General features: G+C 27.3%; 3 protein-coding genes across 4 annotated transcripts; 1 reads left to right on the top strand and 2 right to left on the bottom strand.

The window, feature by feature from the left end:
* Positions 1-718: 718 nt before the first annotated feature.
* Positions 719-4,626, bottom strand: LOC149054406 (uncharacterized). The gene is made up of 8 exons (XM_089230255.1): positions 3,952-4,626; positions 3,703-3,771; positions 3,201-3,239; positions 1,556-1,663; positions 1,390-1,496; positions 1,259-1,320; positions 1,077-1,177; positions 719-1,002 (listed from the first exon to the last, which is right to left on the bottom strand). Exons 1-8 carry the CDS (start codon positions 4,051-4,053, stop codon positions 802-804), a joined length of 789 nt encoding a protein of 262 aa, XP_089086381.1. The 5' UTR covers positions 4,054-4,626; the 3' UTR covers positions 719-801.
* Positions 4,627-11,838: 7,212 nt separating this feature from the next.
* On the top strand, positions 11,839-14,142 carry LOC149054405 (large ribosomal subunit protein eL28-like). Its single transcript, XM_089230251.1, has 5 exons — positions 11,839-11,998; positions 12,169-12,266; positions 12,361-12,489; positions 13,829-13,942; positions 14,010-14,142. Exons 2-5 carry the CDS (start codon positions 12,180-12,182, stop codon positions 14,103-14,105), a joined length of 426 nt encoding a protein of 141 aa, XP_089086377.1. The 5' UTR covers positions 11,839-11,998; positions 12,169-12,179; the 3' UTR covers positions 14,106-14,142.
* LOC149054404 (intraflagellar transport protein 122 homolog) lies at positions 14,102-22,448 on the bottom strand. Of its 2 annotated transcripts, XM_089230249.1 has the most exons (26): positions 22,180-22,448; positions 22,035-22,103; positions 21,838-21,947; positions 21,521-21,641; positions 21,172-21,456; positions 21,025-21,100; positions 20,762-20,953; positions 19,954-20,042; positions 19,599-19,707; positions 19,384-19,527; positions 19,182-19,319; positions 18,955-19,119; positions 18,756-18,875; positions 18,569-18,687; positions 18,348-18,501; positions 16,751-16,912; positions 16,517-16,683; positions 16,169-16,449; positions 15,952-16,096; positions 15,778-15,871; positions 15,593-15,693; positions 15,295-15,403; positions 15,066-15,225; positions 14,616-14,815; positions 14,318-14,482; positions 14,102-14,248 (listed from the first exon to the last, which is right to left on the bottom strand). In XM_089230249.1, the coding sequence occupies exons 2-26, from the start codon at positions 22,091-22,093 to the stop codon at positions 14,171-14,173; spliced, it is 3,543 nt and encodes a 1,180-aa protein (XP_089086375.1). In that variant the 5' UTR covers positions 22,094-22,103; positions 22,180-22,448; the 3' UTR covers positions 14,102-14,170. The 2 variants fall into 2 exon arrangements, with proteins under 2 accessions (XP_089086375.1, XP_089086376.1); XM_089230250.1 differs by lacking the exon at positions 21,521-21,641 and having other exon boundaries at positions 21,172-21,469.
* Positions 22,449-24,269: the final 1,821 nt, after the last annotated feature.

Raw genomic sequence — 24,269 nt, 5'->3', positions numbered from 1 at the left:
AAGCACTTTTACTGGTAGAAATTTTGTCCTTAAACACACAAAAATAAAATAAAACACGCATCATTGTACAGTGAAACCTATGACTTAACGGACAAAATGACCAGGTCCCTGCAAAAAGATAGGCATTCTAATGTATTTTATTTTGACCTGTCTATAACGGACACGGACACTAATATTCAATCCAACAATTTCATAACGGACAAAAATACATACATTCATACTACGAAACAACGTTGATAAGGAACGCAATTAGGTCGTTCAGTGAAAACCACGGATTACGACCAATTACATTATCGCCGATTACGATAACGCTAATTGCCTATTGAATTTATAAAGTCCAAGATGGCGAGATATCCAGCTATAAATTGCATTTTGCAATACTTACGTATAAATGATAACCATGAGTATCAAACACTGTAGGTATGTATAATGTACAATGTATGTGTATAATATCATTGATTATAAATACTATTTATAATCAATGATAATATTAATAAAGATTATACCAAATATGTACATATTATAAAATATAAAACAATACAAAATATGTTGTAACAACTCGCACGAGGCCATACCCAGATTCGGCGTGGAGTGTACATTGACGAGGCTGGTATAGGTCGCCAACCCACAGCCGAGATTTGAAAATCAGAACATGCGGGATTTTCTTTATATAAATAAATAACTAAATCGGAAAAGGGAAAATAATAACAAAGTGTAATAACTTTAAAGTATATGATTATCAAAAAGTAAAACTTATTATGAAAAAAATTGAAATTTTAACAACAATTATAATAGTCAATGTTAAGTTGAAGATGACTTCAAATAATTTTTGGCTTTTTCATAATCATTATCAAATCTTTTAAGTACTATAATATTCTGAATAGTGTTGGTATATCCATCTGCTACTAACATCTCTAATAAAACATCAATATCTTTACGTATAATTCGTGGGACAGATGTGGGTGTATCCGATTTTAAGTTTTCAGGTGAGTTTGATGAATTCTGTAAATATTTAATAAAATATTTCTTTATATTTTTGATTATTAGTTATCATGGGAATTATATTTTAACTTTACATCATTAGTTGCTACAGTTGTTGATGACAATTTTTCCTTGTCCTTCTTGGTTTTTTTTTGGCGCTGACCAAGATTGACCTTTATATCTAGGTCTTCTTCGCCTAAATCAAAATATATGGTTTATAGAAACTATTGTTTATTTGAAATTTATATCTTATTACAATTTTTAAATTTAAACTTACCTAAGGAATTATTCTTTGATTTGTTCACAGAAGCTGTCTGTAAGCCCTCTGCCAAAATCGACCTATTTATATATAAATGCAATATTTTAATGAGTACGCTATTTAAAAAAATTAAATACATTTTTAAATACCTAATACTTGAAAATGTACTGGTTTTATTTTCTTCAATTGTTTGGATAAATTTATCTGATAATTCATCAATTTTAATTGTTAATTTGTCAATTTTATTTGATAACAGCTGAAATACAAAATATGATTAATGTTTTCATAAATTCATAAAATGAATGTTAATGCTACCATGAATTGAGCTTTTGTGTCATCAGGCAGTTCATGAATAACAGTTACCACAAGTTCCACATTGCAATAAATTTCTTTGGTTACTGCATTATAGGCAAGTTTTGTTTTCTATAATTGATAAATACTGTTATTAAGTAAATAATTAAGTCTATAACACTATTAAAAATTATTATCAAAAACTGATAAAATAAAAATGTAAATAGTTGGATGATCTTTATAAAGGGTTAAACAACTTTCAAATAAAAACGTATATTTTATAAAATTAATAGTAGCATAGCTTAGATTCTATACTTTAAGAGGATAACAGTATAATACTGTCTATTTTTCTCTCTTAGATCTACGCTCAACATAGATATAGCATTAATTTAAAATGGTTTATTATGGCTTTTTGAGTAGTCTAAAAATAAAGTTAGACTCAATAGATAGGTCTGAAAAACATTGGTATGAGTTATCATTCATACATAGAGCACTACCACCTACTGCTACTGTAGTTCACATTATTACATTGATCATCATAATTTTGATACCAATACTTTATACGTAAGTCCTATACCATAACACATATCAGTCATAACGGTACACCTAACATTCAAGTAGTCAAGTCATTAATTAAAATGCCATAAGATAAAATAATTAGTGACCTAACCAATGAAAAGCTGGGAATTAAGTAATAAATTTGGTCATAACAGGAATGTGCATTTCAGTAAAAGTTTGATCATACATTCATACCTATCCGTTTAGTCATGCCTAATAAAAACTATAAACTAAAGTAGTTTTGAGGGTTTGACAAATTTTAGATTTTATAATTATTATTATTTTATTTTATACATGACGTCAGTCTTGTGTTAAGGAGTAATGCTGCCGGAGACACATATATTTTGCAACCTAATAACCTCTCTTCCACCAAAAAAATGTAAGAAAAATTAGTATACAAATGCCCCTCTTGCCCGTAGTTAAACACGTCTCTGCTTGACGTGAATAGTAATAACAATACAAATTTAAATGGATTGTCAATTATTTTCAGAGAGTAAGTATTTTGACAAACTGATGTCTGATCACACTGATGACCATCACAATTTTTCCTGATAATCCTTAAAATGGATGATAGTACTCAAAGATCATTCAAAATCATAAAATAGATTTGTTAATTTTTTGCTAAAGCAAATTTACCTATTGGTAAACTTAAACCTATAAACATTATGTTTCATACATTTTTAATTACTTCTTTATGATAATTCAATTTTTTAAGTAGTTATGAGTATATTAAACATCACAATTTAAAAACACTTACAAGTTGTTAAATTATCAAAACACAGATAATGTTCTTACCTACAAATTTTATGATAAGTTAATTCAATCTATCATAAAATCTACTTTCGGAAATAAGCTATGCTGAATTTTTCTAACATTATATCATAAAATTAACAGAAGATACAATATTTTTTTAAGCTCTATTAAATTTAAAAATTATTTACTTTATTTTCTTTTTAGGTAAGTAAATCTGATGTCAATCTAGTATTCACTATTCAGTTACAGTAAGAAAAAGTACAAAAGTAAACTAACTGGGACATTTATTTAAATTTAAAATTTTAAGACACCAATAATTACTTTCATACCTCACCTAATACGAAATTATCAACTTTACCTTTAAAAATTCAATATTGTCATCTGATTGGATTTCCATCTGTAAAAAAAAAAATGTTTCCAAGAAATAAATTTGAATATAACACTAGGTACATTTATAAAATTAAACACAAAATATGTAAAAAGGAATTAAATAATAAAAAAAAAAATGATGCATCAACACCTAACACTGCTGATAATTTTGTCACATAAACGCATTAGTGCAATGATTGGTGTGTATGCATGTAGGAGGGAAGTGCTTTAGGTCTTAGGCACCCAAAAAAATTGTTTAAAAAGTTAGGGTAAAATAATTTAGAAAAAACCTGGAGCTTAAGCCCCCCTTGTTTAAATGTTTAATTGTGCAAATTCCAATACATATTCGCTTCTTTTTTTCTTATTTACAACATATTCAATGGAAATCCCCATATTAAAATAAGGTGCCAAGTCATATTTTAAAGTAATAGTTAGAGTTAATTAACAATAATGGATTAGGTAGAATATCAGATGCATTAAAATAATCTTACCATCTTTCCGTCGGGTGTTGGACATAATATCACTAATTCATCTGTTTTCTCCAAATTTAATTCATCTTTCTATAAAATAATTAAAAATATCAATGTAATTGCATTTTTCAATTTTTGAGCTACTTATACCTAATAGTTACTTAAAACCTATGTGAGACGCTAATAAAAATGATAAAATCAATCGGTAAAATTATAATATTTGTTAGTTAATAGTATAATTGTTAAAATAAGTAAAAACTATTTATTTACCAGCTTTTCGATGAATCCAGATACATTTTTAGGAGTTTTTATTTTAAGTTCAAATAATTTTTTTTCAAAGCGAACGTTGAATGTAATAAAATCGTCTGACATGTTTGGTTATTTTGTTGTTTTAATTTATTCAAATAATTAATATGCACTATAGTACCTATCTAATATTTGGTGTATTAAACGGGTAGTCAAGACAATGAACTGGCTTAACTAGCGTCCGTAAGGGAATATTCAAGGTGAATAGTTTAGGATTAACACTACGTAAGGCGTTAGTGCGTTATTACAACGGTGGTCTAATCACTGAACGAGTAACGACTAACGACTGAAGTATAGAACTTTGCAGAAGGAAGAATGAAAAAAAATGGTCAATAAACTTGTGGAACAATGAAGGTATGCATTTCGCAGATACTGCAGATGCCAGATACGAAGATACAAGATTCTAGAACTCAAGAGCTAAGTTACAACCAACAGGCAACAGGCCTGCAAACTGTAGAAGTAAAATGAATAAAAACGGAAAAACCAAGAATCTAGATGCTTAAGTGACAAAAATAAAAAATTAACAGCTCGGCATTTTAAGAGGTGTAATCGTATGTTTATCTATTTCGTGACTTCGTGTATAGCTGCTTGCAGTATAGGAGTATAACATAGCACGATTAAAGAATAGATGATTACAGTCTGTAATTTACAGATTAAGACGCCCAATAAGCATATCAGACATGATACTGTCACGATGAGAACAATCTGCAGCGCTTGATAACAGTAGTGGAATATTTACGTACTATTGAACTTTATTAATATTATAATCATGGCTAAATACTATTTTTAGTATTTCTTTTTTCGTGTATTTAGCCAATAAGCCATAGATAAAAGATATTACCAGGTATATAATATATTATATTATATTTCTTTTAATATCGCAAATTCCCAAGAGAACGCACGCACTAATAGGGAGTAGGGACCATTCCACACTATATCCACCACAGAATAGGTGAAATCAGAATGGACACCGATAATTATTTTACATTGGCTCTTATGGAGAGTACGGTAATTTGAGCTAAAGTGCCACCAGTGTTCACAAAAAGTACAATGACAAAAATATTGTACGCAATAATTTTGTATAGAAACATATTCAACGTTGGCGGTTTATTTGAAATTTGGTTATGTTATATTATTATATTTTAGAGTATATTTCATCAATATCAGTTAATTAAGATCAGTTTTACCAAAAAACTGTACGCGAAATACATACATATTACATATATTTCTATTCTATATTTGATTTGAAATGGAAATAAATTAGATTCATATACTTTTTAGTAATAAATAATTTTTATTTTATATTTTAAAAAACATAAATATTTGCAAGAATTGATAAAAATAAATTTAATTAACAAACTTACTATAAAATTATAGGTTATTTATTTGATATTTAATGTAGCAGCCTAATGTAAAAATGTATTTTCTTCATTATGCAATAGGACCAATATAGGTAATTGTAGATGATATCAACCAATAAATCAATAAGAAAAATTAAAAAAAACAAACATGATTTAATAACAAATAATTTTATTTACAAAAACAATTGCAAATAAATAATAAATAAACTATATAGGTGTATAAAAAATCTTTATTTGAACAATTTTATTTGGTGTTATATATATTATTTTAATAAAATATGAATAAACAATGATATAAACATGGTGGATGTTTTTAAATTAATAGCTCTAAAAAGAACTGTTTTAAAATAAAATAGCACTGCATGTATAGCAAGCTTGTACAAAAGAAAGCAAATAGAAAGCAATAGCACACTGCAAAATAATTTTACAAATGTTTTAGTACAATCAACTTTCTATTTTTCAATTTTTTCTCAGACACCAAAGCTTTATTCAAAAATTTGATACCTGTAAAAATTCTGAAGCGTGTAAATAAATTTATAAAATATGATTTTTCAAAATTTTTACATGGATGATCATAAGGTACATTACAAAAATCAATTTTTAACTTAGCCCCAACACCTTCCTCATAGGCAATACAGGGAAAGTTATCGATGAAAATATTTTCTAGCTCATAGATATAATTATAAAAATCATCATCAGGCATCATCAAATTTCCAAAAGTGCAATGGTTACTAGTTGGATATGCTTTGATAAATGATAGTAGAAAGGATTGATCCAGTTGTTTTTGATACTGAGCATAGTCAACACAAACCTGACAAGTATGTTTTTCCAGACATTTTTTCATTAAATACCCACATACATAGGTAAAGGAGTTCCTTTCAGGAATCTCTAAATGTCTGTAGTCAACTGTACCAACAGGAATACCTTTGAATATAAATAATTCTTGGTTCGGTTCTTCCAGAATAAGAGCTTTTATCAGTGGATGGCATAACAGAGCTTGATATTTGGTCAAAATCATTAATACAATTTGCACCAGGAGAATGTTGAAAGTAATTTAAATAAAGCATTTTTTTAAATGCCCATATAAATTGAATTGGTGTAGGATTAAAATTATTGCCTTGACTTTGGCGAAAAGTACAGAATAAATTTTCCAGGCAGTCTTGATTAATCCTACCAGTATAAAGGACATAATCTTTATTTTTAGGTGCATTTAAAGAATTCCATAACATTTTTAAACCAGATATAGAAGTTAACCAACCATTGATAAAGTTCATACGCTTAGTTTCATCTGAACCTTTGAATTTATGAACAACTTTTAAATTTTTAAAAACATCAGCCATTTTATTTAAATGAGTGACTTGGGCTTCAGTGTTTTTAAAAGGACGATTGTATTCTTTTCTTTTAGGAACCTTAGAAGAATTGAAAATGTCGAATAACTTATCCATATCATTTATAAAGTCTATGGTGAATTGGGCACACGGTGGTAAAATACCAGACACTAAACTAATTGACATACCAGCAGCCACAGAACCACTAAATACTTGGGTAGCTAAATAAACTCTCATTTTTTCGAAAGGCCCTATATAGGAGCATAAGTTAATTTAGGTGCTAATCGAAGATTACACCCGGAATCATAATTATAAAATGAATTAAGATGGTCTTTAGTGACAACATTATCGTTAATTTGAAAGTTATGTTTAAAAAACATATTGCGGGTTGACTTTATCAAATGAGGGGGATAAAAAATATAGACAATTGATTTTCCTTCAACATCAAAATAAGGCTTACTAGGAGAAACATAAAGGCTTTTAGAAAACTGCATAAAATTAGTGCCTTGGTCTGTAATAAATGCCTTAATATTGAGTTTGATATTTTGGAGACGACAAATTGTTGACAAAATTATGTCTTTCAGATCAATACCATTACAGCTACTTGAAACAAGAAAATAGGCAATTGGTTGTTTCCAGTTATAATTTATACTTCTCAGCATAAGGACCAAAGCATACTTAGCAGGTTCATATTTTCTACGGTTAGAAGATTCATGAAAGCCAATTATTTTGTCTCTATTAACTCTATAATACAGATTAGTTTTTAATGCCATTTCGTCAGCACACAAGACACAATCAAGCCAATCACTTTTAAAGTTATGAATTTTAAATGAAAGAACAAAGAAAATTAAAAATTAAATCATTAAGACCAGGATTGATTTCATACTTACTGGTGATTCTCAAAAACAAACGAACCAACGAAAAATCTGTAGCTCAGACTAGCCGTATGCTACATAAAACTAGAGTTCACAATAGTTTTGTTGTGTGGCTACACTGGTGGCACTTGAGCTCATTTCGTCGATTTTGGAGAGTGTCCATTCTGATTTCTGATTTCACCAATTCTGTGTATCCACCAAAGTGGCATTAGTACCTTAGCATTTAGATCATATAATATGGATGGAGCCATGGCCTATCTCGCCTGTGTGGCAGTGTGGACAATTTGAAGCACATATTACTGTTATAATAATTATGATATTAGCAACGATTGACGAGTCTCTCCTTGAGATTCGCTATCTGCGCATGCGCGAGTCTACTCGTCGCATATTTATTTAGTTATCAGTTTATCACTCATGACTCATGAGTTCCCTGGAGAATTAAAAACAGAATAAATATGCTACGAGTATACTCGCGCATTTGCAGTCTCGCAGATAATGAATCTCAAGGAGAGACTTGTCGCTTATATTATGTGCTTCAAATATCAGGCCATGGCTCCATCCATAGTATATGATCTAAGAAAAGAATGGATAGGCCATTCCTATATTAACAACATAGTGGTTTGCGGGCCGGAATGTGGATGAGACTGATGAGAGTCAGATTGCTATTTATATAGTGCTCTCACTTTAGTAAGAGGTATTATAATTTATTTTATGGTAATTTTTATATTTTTATACTGATAAAACCCCTTGTAACACATAGATTATAATTGTACTATGTTGTAATCTCATTGTTCATGCCCGTGCGATAAGGCCTGACGCCTGATGGCCTATCCATTCTTTCATTATCTATGGGATTTACCAATTGCTATATCTCTGCGAATTCTGGTTTACTGTTTATAATACATAACTGTTTTGGTAATAAGAAGCATGGGAATAAGAACTACCTACAATTATTTCATATTTTAATTTATTTTAATGTTTTGATAAAAAAGTTAAAAAATATATTTTGGTGTACATGTCGTATGCTATCTACACAAAATTTATACTTGTGTCACACGCTATCTACGCAAAAACATGTATTCTCACCTAACCTTAGGTAATAATTTTATTAGAGCTTGTAGTTTTACAGTTGTCATTGAAATTATAATCGACTTTTATATTCGATCTTTTATGCCTCTCTTTAGATTCGTCTATTTATACTATTAATCCTTTTCCACTGTTCTGCTACCACGTATCGATATAGAATGAACCAATCTGAGACTATATGATGACCTCTGTGGCTCTGTTAGTTAATTTCTCAGTTTGTGTGACTTTAAATTTATTTACCCAGCACCACACAAGTTAAAATAATTTCACATAAACTTAAACCACTTTTATTTTTTCCATTTTTATCTACGTAGGTAAAAAATGGATTTTGGGAACGTATTGATCGCCATTTTTGACATTTTGACAACCTCTTGTTTGGCATTGCATGTATTTGGTTTTAAATAATTAACCGGTTGCATCTCGTTTTCAACTTTTTTTTTCATGTTTCTTTCATGTCACCAACACTCCCCCCGTAACATTTAATTTAGTACATACATTTGAATTCAGCGATAACCCACGTTCTTTTAAAAATTTGACACGAGGTTCATCGTTAAAAATAATATTTCTGTATAAATCACCTAAATTACTCATTTTCATAAAACTTAAATAAACACAAAAATACAAATACAAACACGTTAATCAAATTTTCACCGAATGTTTATACGAGTATATTCAATCCGCCATGAAATTTTCAAAAAATTTCGACTTAAGTTAAACTATTCATAGGCATTTGAAATTTTCGATCATTATTAGTTTTTTTTTAATTAATATGATAAAAATGTATTTGTTAGGCAGAAAAGCTTGAAAATTTAATACAAGGCTCTTAACATATTGTTACAATAGAAGTTGAAATATAAAAGAAATTCATAGTCACAATTCTTTTTTATAAGCATGCAAAGTTTGAATTTTGACAAAATACGTAAAAATCACAAAAAATTCACAAATTATTTTAAGCTAGAAATTCATAAAAAATTTAATACCAGATTCTTTACAAGTTTTTAAATCTTTATCATAAATAAAAAGTCCACCGGAAATTCAAATTAAATTTTTATGAGCATTTGAAATTTAAATTTTTACAACATTGGATTTTCACTTTTAGCGATTTCCTTATTTTGGTGTAACTCTAACTCGATAAAAATGTATGTGTTCGGTAGAAAAGCTTGAAAAATTAATACAAGGCTTCTAACACATTGTTATAATAGCAGTTTAAAAATATTAAAAATACATAGTCCTGATTTTTTTTTTATAAGCATTCAAATTTTGAATTTTGACAACATATTATGTAAAAATCACGAAAATTCGTAAATTATTTTATGCTAGAAATTCATAAAAAAAATTCCTTTTATATCCAAGATTTGAAAATTGAATACAAGACTTCTAACACATTGTTACAATAGCAGTTGAAAAATAAAATAAATATATAGTCACAATTTTTTTATATAAGCATTCAAAGTTTGAATTTTGACAACATGTGTAAAAATCACGAAAATTCGCAAGTTATTTTAAACTAGAAGTTCATAAAAATTTTTCTTTTTAAATCTAAGATTTGAAAATTTTTAATAATCTATATTTACTATAATATATTCTAGACAGATAAACCGTCTTCGCTCAGAATCGTTTTTCGTATACAATGATATAATATCATTGGATTCAAATTTAATTCCATCCATTACAGTAACCCACTTGTAACCTACTGTACAGCAGAGCGACTTTCACGACTTATTTTATTTTTATTTTTCAGTATTAACAAAGTAAAATATTGATCTTCGCTTTTTAAGCAAGTGTCTTTAAATAATATATATAATATATACGGATTTTTTTTCCGTGGCTTTTTTTTCCTACATTCTTGTAACCTACTGTACAGAAGAGCGACATCCATGACTTACCCCCCTTTTTTTATTTAACTATTCCCAAAAAAATTGACCACAGCCATTTTGTAGAATTTATTTTTCTGAAAATATTGACGTTTCAAAATTTTCAGAAAATTGCAAAATGGTTATCTTAAATTTTTTTGAAAATAATTTAATAAAAAATACATTTCTTAAATTTTTACCTAAACATTAAAATAAATTTTAAAATTATGTAATTGTATTCTTATCCCCGCGAGTCTTATTACAAAACCAGAATTTTAATGTTTCCATTATTTCGAGAGATATCGCATGGGTAAATCACATGGGACATTCTGTATAAAGACAATAAAATATTTAATTGGTATTGTTCATTAACCTTATATATTACCTAGTATTAGGACTGTAGTACCACAGAATATATGAAATATATATATATTTATAATATATTTCATGTATTCTGTGGTAGTACTGTGATACTCATCGTCATCATGATAATGATAAGGCGCACGAGCTGCGGGAGCTGCTGCTCATGCGATTATAAATGCACTACAAAACTGCAAAAAACTGGTGTAGTGTATTGAGGTGAAACATAAAAAAGTCCAATCAGTGCACTTTAATTTTTGCCGTTGGTACATAAAATTATGTACTGGTGTCTGGTGCAGTCAGTGTGCAGTGTAGTGGAAAATGCTTTAAGTTAGTTGAATCACAGAGTAGATGAATAGCTGATTCTTAAAATGATTTAAATTCCCATGTGATATACTAATATCACGTGTGAGCTGTGACCAAGTGGCCACGATTTAATATACATGCCACATGGATTGTGTCGTTTTGATCATAAAGATTAGAGTTTTCCTTAAATCATGACCAAACCTCAACGTATTGAACTATTGACTGAGAATAATTGTGTTACCTATCGACTCGTATCGAAGTCTAAGATCGATACAGGTCGGTATATATAGCTTGTATATTGAACGTGTAACTTCTTGAACACTCAAAATTGGATACGTATCGTATATCGATACACACCAATTTCTTCCCTGAAAATCTTGATTATTATATTAATAATTAATATACATTTCATATGATTTTTCTTTTACAAATAAGGATGGTCATGATTGTAGATATTATTAGTAATTATTATATTAATGTTGTCTATGATTGCATTTGTATTTTATAAAGCTTAAATAAGTCTTATAATAATAATATATTATTGTATTCCTTTTTATTTTAAACTATTACTATTTGGCGCCATTATCCTGGTAGGCTTGTTTTTAAGCGCATTTTTCATTTGTATCAGTAATACCACACCAACATATATTGCTATTCCACGAACAATTTTGTGCTATGTTTGGGAAGGAATTGGGAACATTGTACATTGCTTGATAATTATTAATTACTTTGAGGTTACTTTTGACTTTTGAGTCGGGTTGACATTTGTCAAAATTTTATTTAATCTTATTTGGGAGATTCATACGTCTTTTTTAGTAATTTTCCTAAATTTTGGACAATATGTAAGTAAATACAATTTTTGTTGATGGTTAAGTATTGAAATATAGTGTGTTCACATGTATTCTTTTGGTCTATTTGTTTTAACGTGATATTATGAACTCTTTTCAATTGAACCATGTGTCGCGTTGTTTGCCTATTAACATAATGAATTAATGTTTTTTGTTCACTTTAGATTCGTTCACTATGTCGGCCGATCTAAGCTGGATGATAATCAGGAACAATAATGCGTTTTTGTCAAAGAAAACTAACATTAAGAAACCATTCAGTAAAGTATGTTAAATTGTAATCTTCTATGTTCCAAATAAATAAAACTAATATATTTTTATCTTCTAATACATGGCTTAAATTGTAATATATTTGCCAGGAACCAATGAATTTAACCAATTTGGCATCAAAACGCTACAATGGTCTTGTACACGATAACAGCATTGGTGTGGAATCTGCTCCTAATAACAAGGGTTTCACAGTCATTACTAAAAAGCGCAAGTTGGCAGTGAGTATAAATTATAAGCATTGATTCTAATGATTGTAGACCATTATTTATAAACTAAAATTGGCAATTCTATATGCTGCATATTATTTAACCCAATTTCGTAAATAAATAAGTACTACAAATTGGTAGGAAATTGTTGATTGGTGTGTCAACATCTAATATGGCTTCTACAACATTTTATTATTAATTTATCTACTTAACGTGATGATATGTCTATATTCCGTACTAGAAAGAACTCATAAAGCAGCTGACTAAAACTCGTTTATCAAGCCCATAAGCTTCCCCCTCAACAAAACAAGTTATATGCTTTCAGAGCTTGTTGGTCATGTATTGCAGTATGGGTTTGCTAGATGTATGCATTCTCTTGTGGTACAAAGTATACATACTAATCAGTTCCATAGTTACTAACAATTTCTGATTCAGTATTATGATATTAAATAATATACAATTTTAATTTTAACATGTATATTGAACACAATTTCTGTTAGATTTATTCATTCTTTAAGTAGATTAAGATTTTTTATGAAATAAACTTTTAAAACTACATAATACCAATAATTTAAGTGATGAATAATGCTTCACCAACTCTGATATAATTTGAAGTTAACATAATATTTTGAAATCTGATAAATTATTGGTATAATGGTAGTATAGTAGTATCATATTAAGCCATTATAAAATGGTAACTAATGATGTTTCTTAATAGTTATGATGTACTCTAAGTTGCCTATGCTAGATAACTTTGGTTAAACATTGATAGTTATTTAACCATGAAAATTTGTATAAAGTAGTTTCATTAATTGTCATTTACCTGTTAGGTATAATAAATAAATAATCTACAATGCTTGATTAATGACATCCACTTATTAATTTGTGATAAATATTTAATTTTTATGAATTTATTTCAATATTACGGTAAAGCCTAACTGATTAATAAAGAATTTTGGTTAAATTGGATTCCAATATTCAATGCCCCAACAACTGTGATTATTTTTCTAGTGAATAGCTGCACTACCAATTAATATTATTTTCAATGACATTTTTAGTAAAGCTTTTGGTATGCTCTTCAACTTATTTCAATATTACTATTAATAGACATTATTAATTGCTTTATTGTTGTCTGTATTAATATAGTATGAGTTAAGGTTTTTGAGTAGTACACAACTCATCAATAAATTTATATTAAATATTAATCCTACTATTAGATAAAATAATTAGGATGTGTACCTAATTGTATGTATAAAATTTAATTAAACCCAAACTTTATCGTAATAATCCAGATATCTGGAATCTGTACTCCACTTTCAAAATATGTGACTAGTTCCTTCATATTTTTTAGAATAAACCAGGAAAGTCTCTTGTGAAAGTAAACTTTACTAGTGGTCCAAGAAGGTCATTGTTCAAGTTGCGTAAATATTTGCTTGGAAACAACTACAGAAAAGACCTTATCCAGGTACTGTAATTTAAAATAAAATAAATAATTAACTATAAATTAAATTAATTTATGATTGATATTTTAGGCTTCTCTGAGGAGAGCTAGTGCCATTTTGGAATCACAAAAACGAGCTACATTGACCCTTAAGAAGTTGGGTAAAAGCAAGAAACCTGATGCTTAATATTTTTCAAATATATATTTTTTTGTCTTAAAACAAACAGTTTTATTCATGTCCATATTTTATTATTATCCTGTCTTTGTTCTACAAAATGGACAATGTCCTAATCTTAAAACTTCAACTTCATATTCATCTGCATGGAACATCTGAAACAAGAATTATTATTATCACTAAACAAATTTTAATATGTGCAAAAAATTAAATAATATAGGTACCTTAAAACAACTATGACAGTTAGTCACTAAAAATCCAGGTAATACATTTCTGTAGTATTTAAACTTCAATGGTTTGGGCCATTTACAAACTATTATACTAGTAGTGTTCATGGATTGTAATATAGTATTGTTAACTTTTATGGGTTGATAAGTATTTTCTTTATTCTAAGTAAAAAATAACAATTATAAAAGCATAATTATAAATTTTTTCTTAGAAATCAAGTAGTGATTTACTCATGTTAAACATGACTTAATTAATTATAAAATTATGAAATAAAAAAGCAATTGAAAGTTTCACCTCAAAATTCAAAAGTTTGTATGTAAATGGGTCGACTGTTTCATCATGAATTTCTTCATTTAAAATTAGCGTATTCATTTTCTGAGATTTATTTTCAGACTCAATGGGTTTACTCTCTTCATAAGCATTTTGTATTAATTTCAATGCCTCAGTATCTGATATATTTTCTTCCAATTGGAATTCAATCAATGGTAAAATTTCTGATAGATTTAAATAACAAATATGTGTTAAATTATTTTTGTTTAGAACTCATGATAACTATTTATTGTAGTTTCAGACTACTAATGCTATATTATAGCTAATAATTATTCTAAATAACATTAATAATCATTTTGGGTTTTTTAAAAATGCTTTTATTAAAAATTCATCTTCTATGAATTAAAATAGTTAATTTCATAATATGTCTTTTAAGTTGGATATATAATATATTATTCATACAATAATACAAACCGAATTTTATGTGGGAATATATAAACTTATGATTGCATGTGATACATGTTTGAACCATTGGAGAATTATAAGTCAAACAGCGATAACACATTGATAAAAGATCTTCATTGTCATGAAATGGCTTAGCACGAATACTCAATGAAGCAAGGTCAACAAAATCCTTGATGTATATAATAATAAACAATTGTATGTTATATATTGTATTTTGAAAGTAAGTAAATAATATTACTTGATATTCAGAAGGGATTCTCAGCTGTTGTAAATTTGTTAAAATTTGTCTGGCTAACTTGAATGCTCTCATAGTAAGTGCTTGTTTTGATAATGTGTATAATATTGCACTATAACATACAATGTTACATTAAAATATTTTTAGTTCAAAAATTATTTTGTTATTGTAAGTTGAATTTTCCTTTTATGCCATAACTTTTAAATTATTACATGGGCATTTGAATATCAAAAGTAAACTACTTAAGACATATATAACTTGATATAAGCTAAAATTGTTTTAATATAATTAAATAACTTACAATTTTGAAACTCCTTTTAGATGTATATTATTTGTCTCATTCATGAGAAATCGTGAAATATTGAATAAAGTTTCTGGTTGATAAGACATAAAAGGATCCTCCTTAAAATAACAAGGTGCAGAAAATATTACATTGAGTATATAAAAGAAAAGCAAACAAGATGTATGATCATGATTTATACAAACCATGTAACGGTGAATAGCATTGTATGCATAATATATTGAAGCATACTTGTCATATAAATTGTATTGGTCTATTATTTTGATAGAGTTTACATCACTGAAATAAATAATAAATTACTTTTTGTTGTATGTATTATTTAAGGATTTTATATCTAACCAAGGTTATAAGGTATTTACCTATTTGAAGCAATATTCAAATATTGTCTACTTAATAACCAATAATAATGACCAGCATCTTGAAAACGCTGTTCGTCAACAGCGTTTTCAGTTAACATTTGTAATACTTGGAATGCTCGTTCTGGTCGGCCACCTTTAAGAAAAGCTAAAAAAAGAAAAGAAAATAATTTTCAATAGCAGTAAAACAATGAAAATAATAAGATTATAAATTTAATACCTTTTTGTGCTTCAACAAATTTATCATTTTCTGCTAGCCATTCAGCATACGGTAAATAAACTAGAGGAGCAAAACTTGGATTTTTTTCAACTAGGGCAAAGGCTTGATCCCAATTATGAGCTTCTACATGCAAAGATACTATTTCAGGTCCCATATCTTTGCCCAATTTAGCATATATTTCAACAGCACTTTCTGTATCACCTAGTTTACGTAACTCATCACCAATTCTACTTAGAACTTCTTCTTCAGCTTTGTCAGCGTGACGTCCAAGTTCTAACAGCCTAGAAATAAGCATACAACAAAGAAGTAAATGGTAAATTGTAATGGTTCTATTATCTATAGAATTACATGTGTGTCCAACAATTATGAACCATAATATCAATAGAACGGTCAAATTCTTCGGCTGAAATATATAATTCTGCTGCAACTTTATGTTCATCAATACTCATAGCCCATTCAGCACGTTTAATAAGTAATTCTTTATTTTCACCAGCCGTATTTGATCCAATAAATTCCTAAGAACCAGTTAATAAATTTATTTTGGATCAGAAATCAATAGTTTTACAAATAAATATAAAGTACTTGTGCCAAATCAAACATTCTCAAATCAGTATACATGGTAAAAGCTTTATGTTCAAAACCCCATTTTTGATAAATTCTTGCAGCTTCTTTGAACTTTCCTTCATAGGCAAGTACATCAGCTAGTAGGCAGTGTTTGTCTTTTTCATTGTGTAATCCTTTTTCCTTTTAAACATTTAAAATTCAAATATAGCTGTTTATAATTTATATACTATACGGGGTAATTTATGAAGCGTAAAACACTCATTATTTCAAAAAGTGTAAATGTTTTTGATACTATAATTTAACATGGCTTCAAGTTGTTTACAAAACGACGTTTTTATTAAAAAATTATATTTTTAACATTTATTTATCCCTATAATTTTTTTAAGTATTTTACTTTTTTCAATGACAACATGTAGTTTTAATTTGATATTCCAAAACAGAATATTTTTCTAAGTAATTTGATATATAAAAATTGAATTTAGGGCGAGTAGTTTACGAGATATAGGTATTTAAAGTTTAGATGAGCGAAGTAGAATGGTACGGGGTTACCCCGCGACATATTTGTCCATTACTCCACTCATCTAAACTTTAAATATTTATAACTCATAAACTACTTGCCATAATTCAATTTTTATGTATCGAAATTCTTAGAAAAATATTCTGTTTTGGAATATCAAATTAAAACTACATGTTGTCATTTAAAAAAGTGAAAACTTAAAAAATTATAGGGATAAAAAAATGTTAAAAATATAATTTTTTAATAAAAACATGGTTTTGTAAATGACTTGAAGCTATATAAAATTATATTTTCAAAAACATTTACACTTTTGGAAATAATGAGTGTTGTACGCTCCATGAATCATCCTGTATTATCAATATATTATAGTCTTAAGAAGTTATCTACAAAAAATTAACATGGCCATTTAAATATAAAATTTTTTTAAATTAAAATACACCCAATAGATTAATGTTTAAATATTTAAATAAACAATTTAATATTAATTGAAATATTTTGATTTTTTTGAGGGATTCTACATAAAAATTCTTTTAGATATAAATTAAAAAAACAAATGATAATGTTCATAACATAACTAATGCAATCGTATTGCACCGTCCTACGTATCTTAATATTCTATATCCATTTATCTCAATTTGCTTTTAAGATATCACAACACTATTTTTTTTCTCTCTGTTTGAAACACAACATGGACAATTTGTATTCAGAAAAACTAAACAAATTTTGTGTAGTGAATTGAGCTAATATCAAATATCTATTTTTGTAATTTATCTTTAGTTTTTCTTTTACATAAATTTCAAAATTTAGTATTTTGAAATAGTAATATTTTACATACTCGTTACACAAACATTTGAATAAAAATAACAATTAATATAAAAAAAAGTTAATGTTCTTAAAGTTATGTTAGATAATAGATCAAATTCACTTCAATAGTTAAGCTGAAAAAACATGATTGGATCTGCTGAATGCATATTTGCCATGTTGCCCAAATCACAAAAAAAAAAATACAAATAGTTCATTATTGAAAAAAAGGATGAGTATGCTTATTGAATCATCATGTATATATATGTATAAAAAAAATGAGTCAAAATTGTTTACTTCATAAAGCGTAATTAATTCCAAGTATTTTAATTCATTAATTTTCGCAAAAGCTTTCTTGGCAATTAAGAGATCAAAATGTTCTAAGGCTTCTCGAGCTAATATTTTCCAATCAGTATCAGTGACATTAAGACAAGCAATTTGATAAGCTTTGCTGAAATATAAATACAAGTTAATAATTAATGAATTATTATTTTTACTCAAAAACAATTTTTACACACCTAAAATATTTATTTTCTAAATATTGATATAGTGGAACTGATAATGCAACTTCAATAACTGATACTATAGAATCATTTAGAGAGAATATTTTAGAACCCCACATGCCAATTACATGTCCCTATAATATGTATAGAATTTTATTAGATTACATTAATATGGTTGATACTAATTGAATTAATTTATTACTATGATACGTTGTTGATGAGCTGGAAATCCATTTATTTTGATATTAAATATATGTTTACCAGAAAAACATGCCATGTCAGAAAATTTTGAATTCCAAACTACACTTGTAATATCAGACTCCTAAATCATATAATATGTCATTTTAAGTTAGAAAATTATACATAAGTAATAATAAGTAGTACTATACACAAGTATTTACTTGAAAAAGAAGCTTTTTTGATTTCATATCAAAAAATGAACAATTGTTTTCATCGTCAACAATAGCTGCTTTATCCATTGATATATTAACGTCGAAACAACGGATACTTTTAGTAACATTAAATAATTGCTGCACAACTAAACTATTTACACGTAACATCAAAACCTAAATATATAATAGTTTTGTGGATAAATAAAATTTAAAAAACACTAAAATTCAAAAAATACTTGTCCGTTGTGTAATCCAACTAAAATCTGTTCTTTGCCTGGAGAACCTCCAATAACTTTTAAATATTTCACAATAGAACTCATAGTCCATTCACGTTCATATACACCAGCTAGTGATAAACATTGAAGTCTTGTTTCCTAAAAATTTAAATCAATAACAAATTAGTATTATATTATTCTAAAAATATTTAAATCTCCTTACTTGACACAAAACTAAATTATTTGAACAAACTACTAGTAGATTACAAGCTGCATGTTTAGCCAACTTTTCTTTGATTCTGTAGTGCATTTCAGATGTTTGAATTAAAGATGATTCATATACTATGATTTTTGATGGTAATTGAACCTGAATAAAGTTGATTGAGATTGGAAGAATACATACACAATATGTTTTAAGTATAATAAACTTTAACTTACAGCCAATCTATCCTTAAAAATTGCAATTTTTTTAATCAAATCTCTGCATTTAATTTGCACTTTTTGGTTAGTAACTAAATCTTGGACAACAACATCTGTCATATTTTTTCTAATAAATAATAATGACAATTATTAATTGATATTGACAAAATGTTTGGGTTTTAACTAAGTAAAAGCATTGTTAGTCAGTGAAAATCCATAAACAAACAACATTATTAAAAGTGCCATTTATTTTGAAAAATAGGTGACTTCAATCACATCAAGATATGATAATGAATTTAAGACTTTGTGCACCATAACCTTATAAATATACATTGTGAAACCGTGCAGTTACAAAAATCTGTAACTTTAGTACCTGAATGCATATTTTTCTTGATAAAGTCCATGTATTATACTGAACTCGATTTTGTAATATGCTAATGTTCCATCTTGACAACCTAACGCCTATTAATATGGATAGTTATAACTTATATTTAAGTGACAACAAAACAACTACATTTTAGAAACAGCACAAAATAAAATAATAATTTGGAAATTGTATACATTTTTAAATTATAGTTATAAATATTAATAGCAAAATACAAATGTATAATTTTATAGATTAGACATAAGAAATCTTTTCTTCAATTATTGTATTTAAATATTAAGTATAAGTAGTATAGCCAAAACACACGAAACAGAAATAACTAATGAGTAAAAGACACATAATATACTTAATTATAAGTTAATGAATCATATTATGACACTTATACATCAAACAAAATTTGTATTGTTATCTAAATTGAAATCATATACTCAACAATTCTGTAAAAATTGTTAAAATAATAATTTCAATTTATGGAGTTGTAAAAAAGAAATACATCACAGATAGGTAAAATATGAAATACTATGAAAATAATAATGAAAAAGATAATCTGATATTTTTATATGTTGATGACTCAGTGATTTAAGGGAAAATTTAGTTTAATAATCAATAGTTCACTTCACAATCTTAACGGTTCTATTGACTGAAAATAATAAGTTTGAAGAAATAATGAAACAAAAAATAGGGTTAAGAATAATTGCATTATACTTTATACCTTACAGATGTATTATATATTGTTTATACCACTAATTTTAAATAAAAATTAATAAAAATCAATTGATTGATCAATGAAACTTACTACAAATTTTGAAAGTGGATGTACAGAAGAGGCCCATATCCAACTGTGCTTGTCTTCAAATTCACACAACTTTATTCCATCAATAGAAAATATGGAGCATTTTCCTTTACAACCACCAATTAATAAATAGGAATCATTACTTAGAGTTTTAATTATTAAAGCTTCCAAATGTATGTTTTTATTCTTTAGAACCTACAATAATATTTTGTATACTTTTAGTTATGTTATCAAGTGTTAAGTGTGAGTATTATTTAATTAATTACTTCAGAGCCAGTTTTGTTAAAAAATGATAATTTTTGTCCCCAATCAGTAGTACATAATATTTCATCTTCATTATATCTACATGTTACAACATGCAAATAAGTATAATAAATACAAATATAATGTTAAACTATTCATTCGACAAGTACCTAGATGATAACCAAGTGATTGCCCAAATTGATTGTCCATCAGATAGCTCAACATTTGCAACTTCTTCTCCGCTTTGATTACGTAAGGAAATACTTCCATTATCACACCCAAGGGCTAATGACTGACCATCTGTTGACCAGGCACATGTATTTATTTTAAACAAAATTTTATACTTTCGAACAGATTTTTGTTCTATAGAGTATAAACTAAATTCCATAGAACTGCAACTTGCTAAGTGATGAGTAATTGAATTAAAATCCATGCACTGGACAGTGTCATTGTGACTGAAAAAAAAATCTAAAATTCAGAAAAAAGTAAAAACAAATAAAATCAAATTACAATGATTACTTATATTTTCCAACTGGTTCAAATTTAGATGACCAGAGAATAACTGATTTATCTGCTGAGCCAGAAGCAAATAATTTGCCATTTTTAGCATTTGTCAAACAGATAACATTTTCTTTGTGTCCTAAAAGTTGAAATATATGTTCTATGCTAAGTAATACATAATAGTATTATAGTATAACTAAATCAATAGATAATTTTAAATTTTAAAACTTGTATAATAATTATTGAAATAAATAATAATAAGGTCATTTTGACACTAAAAAGAAAAATAATAAAATTCATTATATAATGTCTATAGTTAAGGGATATAATTTTACCTTTTAAAGTATTTAAAAGATATCCATCAATAGATCTATAGATAAGAACATCATGGCCGGCTGTTGCAAGTAGTTGGGAACCATCAATACTGAAGCAAATACTGTAAATACTATTTGTATATATAAAAAAAAATATATTAGCAGTATTTTATTTGGAACCAATTTAATTTGACAGACATTTTTTAATAAAATATTACCATTGTTGAATTTTATCTTTATCCTGTATTTTATGAAGCCAAATGGGAATACAATGCATCTTTAACTACCTACAAACATTATGATTGTTAATAATTTATACGAATAACAAATCTAATTGTTTAGCAAGAAGTAACATAAACTTACAATTATAAAATATAGATATAACTTAATATTATCTGTAAATTTAAATGCCTATGTTCTGTTAGCTCATAGAAAATAAAAATATAGCATTTTGAGATTCATTAATGAGTAATAAATATTAATTTAAAATGCTGAAATAGTTGAATTGATGAACGATTTTTATTTATCCAGTATCCATCCACAATCCACAACTTACTATGGAATATATAGCAATTAGCAGCATTGGCCATTGATTATAGAATAGACAGATAGACCATGCTATAGGGATTTTCGGCGACTACAATTTTAATTATGATAGCTGCCGGTAGGTAGCGTTGTATGAATTAATTTTATATTATTACGGCGAATAACATATTCCTTAGACCGGTTTGAGGTAGTGACAGAAAAAGCGATAAGCCTATTAATGACTTTATAATGGATAAACCTATATTTATTATTTTCTGAGCATTGCGCCATGATTGCCACTATCGCTAAATAGTATATTCACAAAATTTTTAATTTTTATGTCGAATTCTACTACAGAAAGCAATAATTAATTAATTTCATTACGAAAGATCAACTTTGTTTGGATGTTTGGAATGTTACGATTCAGGGAACAAATCTAGTTTAGGCGTTAAACTCGTTTTTCAATTTTTTTCCCCCCAAAATGTGTGTTTTAAGGCACTGAATTTGAATCTGTTTGAAAAAGTTGTATTATATATAATATATAATAATACATATTATATATTGTATTATATTATATTATATTATATTATAAAAGTAAGTGAAATTATAATAAAAATTAACGCTGTGGCTAGAGACCAGGACACCAGGTATATAATGCGTAAAAATTATATCCCCGGACATGATATACGCATGTGATTTCTGCACAGAATATAATAATTTCTGCGCGACGTTATCACTGTTATCAGATTTAAAAAAATTTAATTGATATTGAATACCTAATTATTAATTTACAATACAATTTAAGATATCTTGGATAACCTAACCTATGCGACTGTCTTGCAAAATTCAAGATGCATACCTATATGATAATATGTATATTAAAATAATAAATGCATGATTTGGCGCTTTGCCATCTTTTAACGGAACAAATAACAAGACATAAGACTTTTACAATTGTTACCCAAGCGTAGGTATGGTAAGCCTAAAAAGGCGAATTGGTTTTGTTCTCAATGTTGTATAATGTGTTATGTGTAAACCACGATTTAAGATATACAGGTTACACATCGGCCTATGATATAATGTATTATTTTATGCCGTCTAACTGAGTCTCTAAATCAGCTGTGGAACTACTGACTGGCACCATATAGCGGCATTTAGGTGGAAACTCAGCAAACCAAAACGTACTATTTAAAATATTAATAATAATAATAATAAATAATAAATTATTATTATTATTATAGCACGTAATATTGCACGTATGAAGTAGTAATGTGAACGGTCGTATAGTAATTTATTAGTAATTAGTAAACTCGTAAATCATAATGTAGCATTTACTCACTTATTCTAGTTATATAATATGTATAGGTAATGTTAAATAATACCACCTTGCTTGGTTTACTAAATTATAATTTAAGAATAAAAAGCTTATATCTTTTACTATTACTTTTTTCCTATTTTCTGTTTCTATTTTTTTACATGGCATTTCAGTCAACTGATGAAACTTTAGGAAACTCATTTCCAACAATTTTGTAATATGAGTGATCTAACTGTACATCTTCATTTGCCTTTTCAAATATATATTTTTTAAAAAAACAAGATATTACACCTAGTAGGTACCTATATACATTTATTTTAAAACATGGGTACAAACCTTTCTTTTTTTTGGTGCAATAGCACAATCAGCTGATAATGAGTTTATACTGTCACTACAGTTACTATATGATATACTCTTATTCATATTATATAAATCATTATTTTCGGTATTATAATATGCCATGTCTAAATTGTCTGTACCATCTACCTGTTTATTCAATGATTTCAATGTAATAAAACAGTTTTATTGTTATTGTAAAATAAGACTAAATAATGCATACCATAACATTAGAAGTAGATGCATTATTAAATAAATTTTGGTCAATAGGTATGGC

Source organism: Diuraphis noxia, unplaced genomic scaffold (genome assembly GCF_037042655.1).
Source record: "Diuraphis noxia isolate RWA-SAM2 unplaced genomic scaffold, SU_Dnox_SAM2 contig0007, whole genome shotgun sequence".
In the NCBI taxonomy this organism is placed as follows: Eukaryota; Metazoa; Arthropoda; class Insecta; order Hemiptera; family Aphididae; genus Diuraphis; species Diuraphis noxia.
The sequence above is the reverse complement of the archived record's forward strand: the minus strand, read 5'-3'. Positions and strand labels throughout refer to the sequence as shown.

Coding starts and splice junctions, on each gene's coding strand:
- LOC149054406 (XM_089230255.1), bottom strand. CDS start 4,053: ATGTCAGACGATTTTATTACATTCAACGTTCGCTTTGAAAAAAAATTA. Junction 1,664..3,200: donor ACAATATTGAATTTTTAAAG/GTAAAGTTGATA, acceptor TATCAATTATAG/AAAACAAAACTTGCCTATAA. Junction 1,497..1,555: donor ACACAAAAGCTCAATTCATG/GTAGCATTAACA, acceptor TTTGTATTTCAG/CTGTTATCAAATAAAATTGA.
- LOC149054405 (XM_089230251.1), top strand. CDS start 12,180: ATGTCGGCCGATCTAAGCTGGATGATAATCAGGAACAATAATGCGTTT. Junction 12,267..12,360: donor TTAAGAAACCATTCAGTAAA/GTATGTTAAATT, acceptor TATATTTGCCAG/GAACCAATGAATTTAACCAA. Junction 12,490..13,828: donor CTAAAAAGCGCAAGTTGGCA/GTGAGTATAAAT, acceptor CATATTTTTTAG/AATAAACCAGGAAAGTCTCT.
- LOC149054404 (XM_089230249.1), bottom strand. CDS start 22,093: ATGCATTGTATTCCCATTTGGCTTCATAAAATACAGGATAAAGATAAA. Junction 16,684..16,750: donor GAATGTTTGATTTGGCACAA/GTACTTTATATT, acceptor ACTGGTTCTTAG/GAATTTATTGGATCAAATAC. Junction 14,816..15,065: donor ATATTCCCACATAAAATTCG/GTTTGTATTATT, acceptor TAAATCTATCAG/AAATTTTACCATTGATTGAA.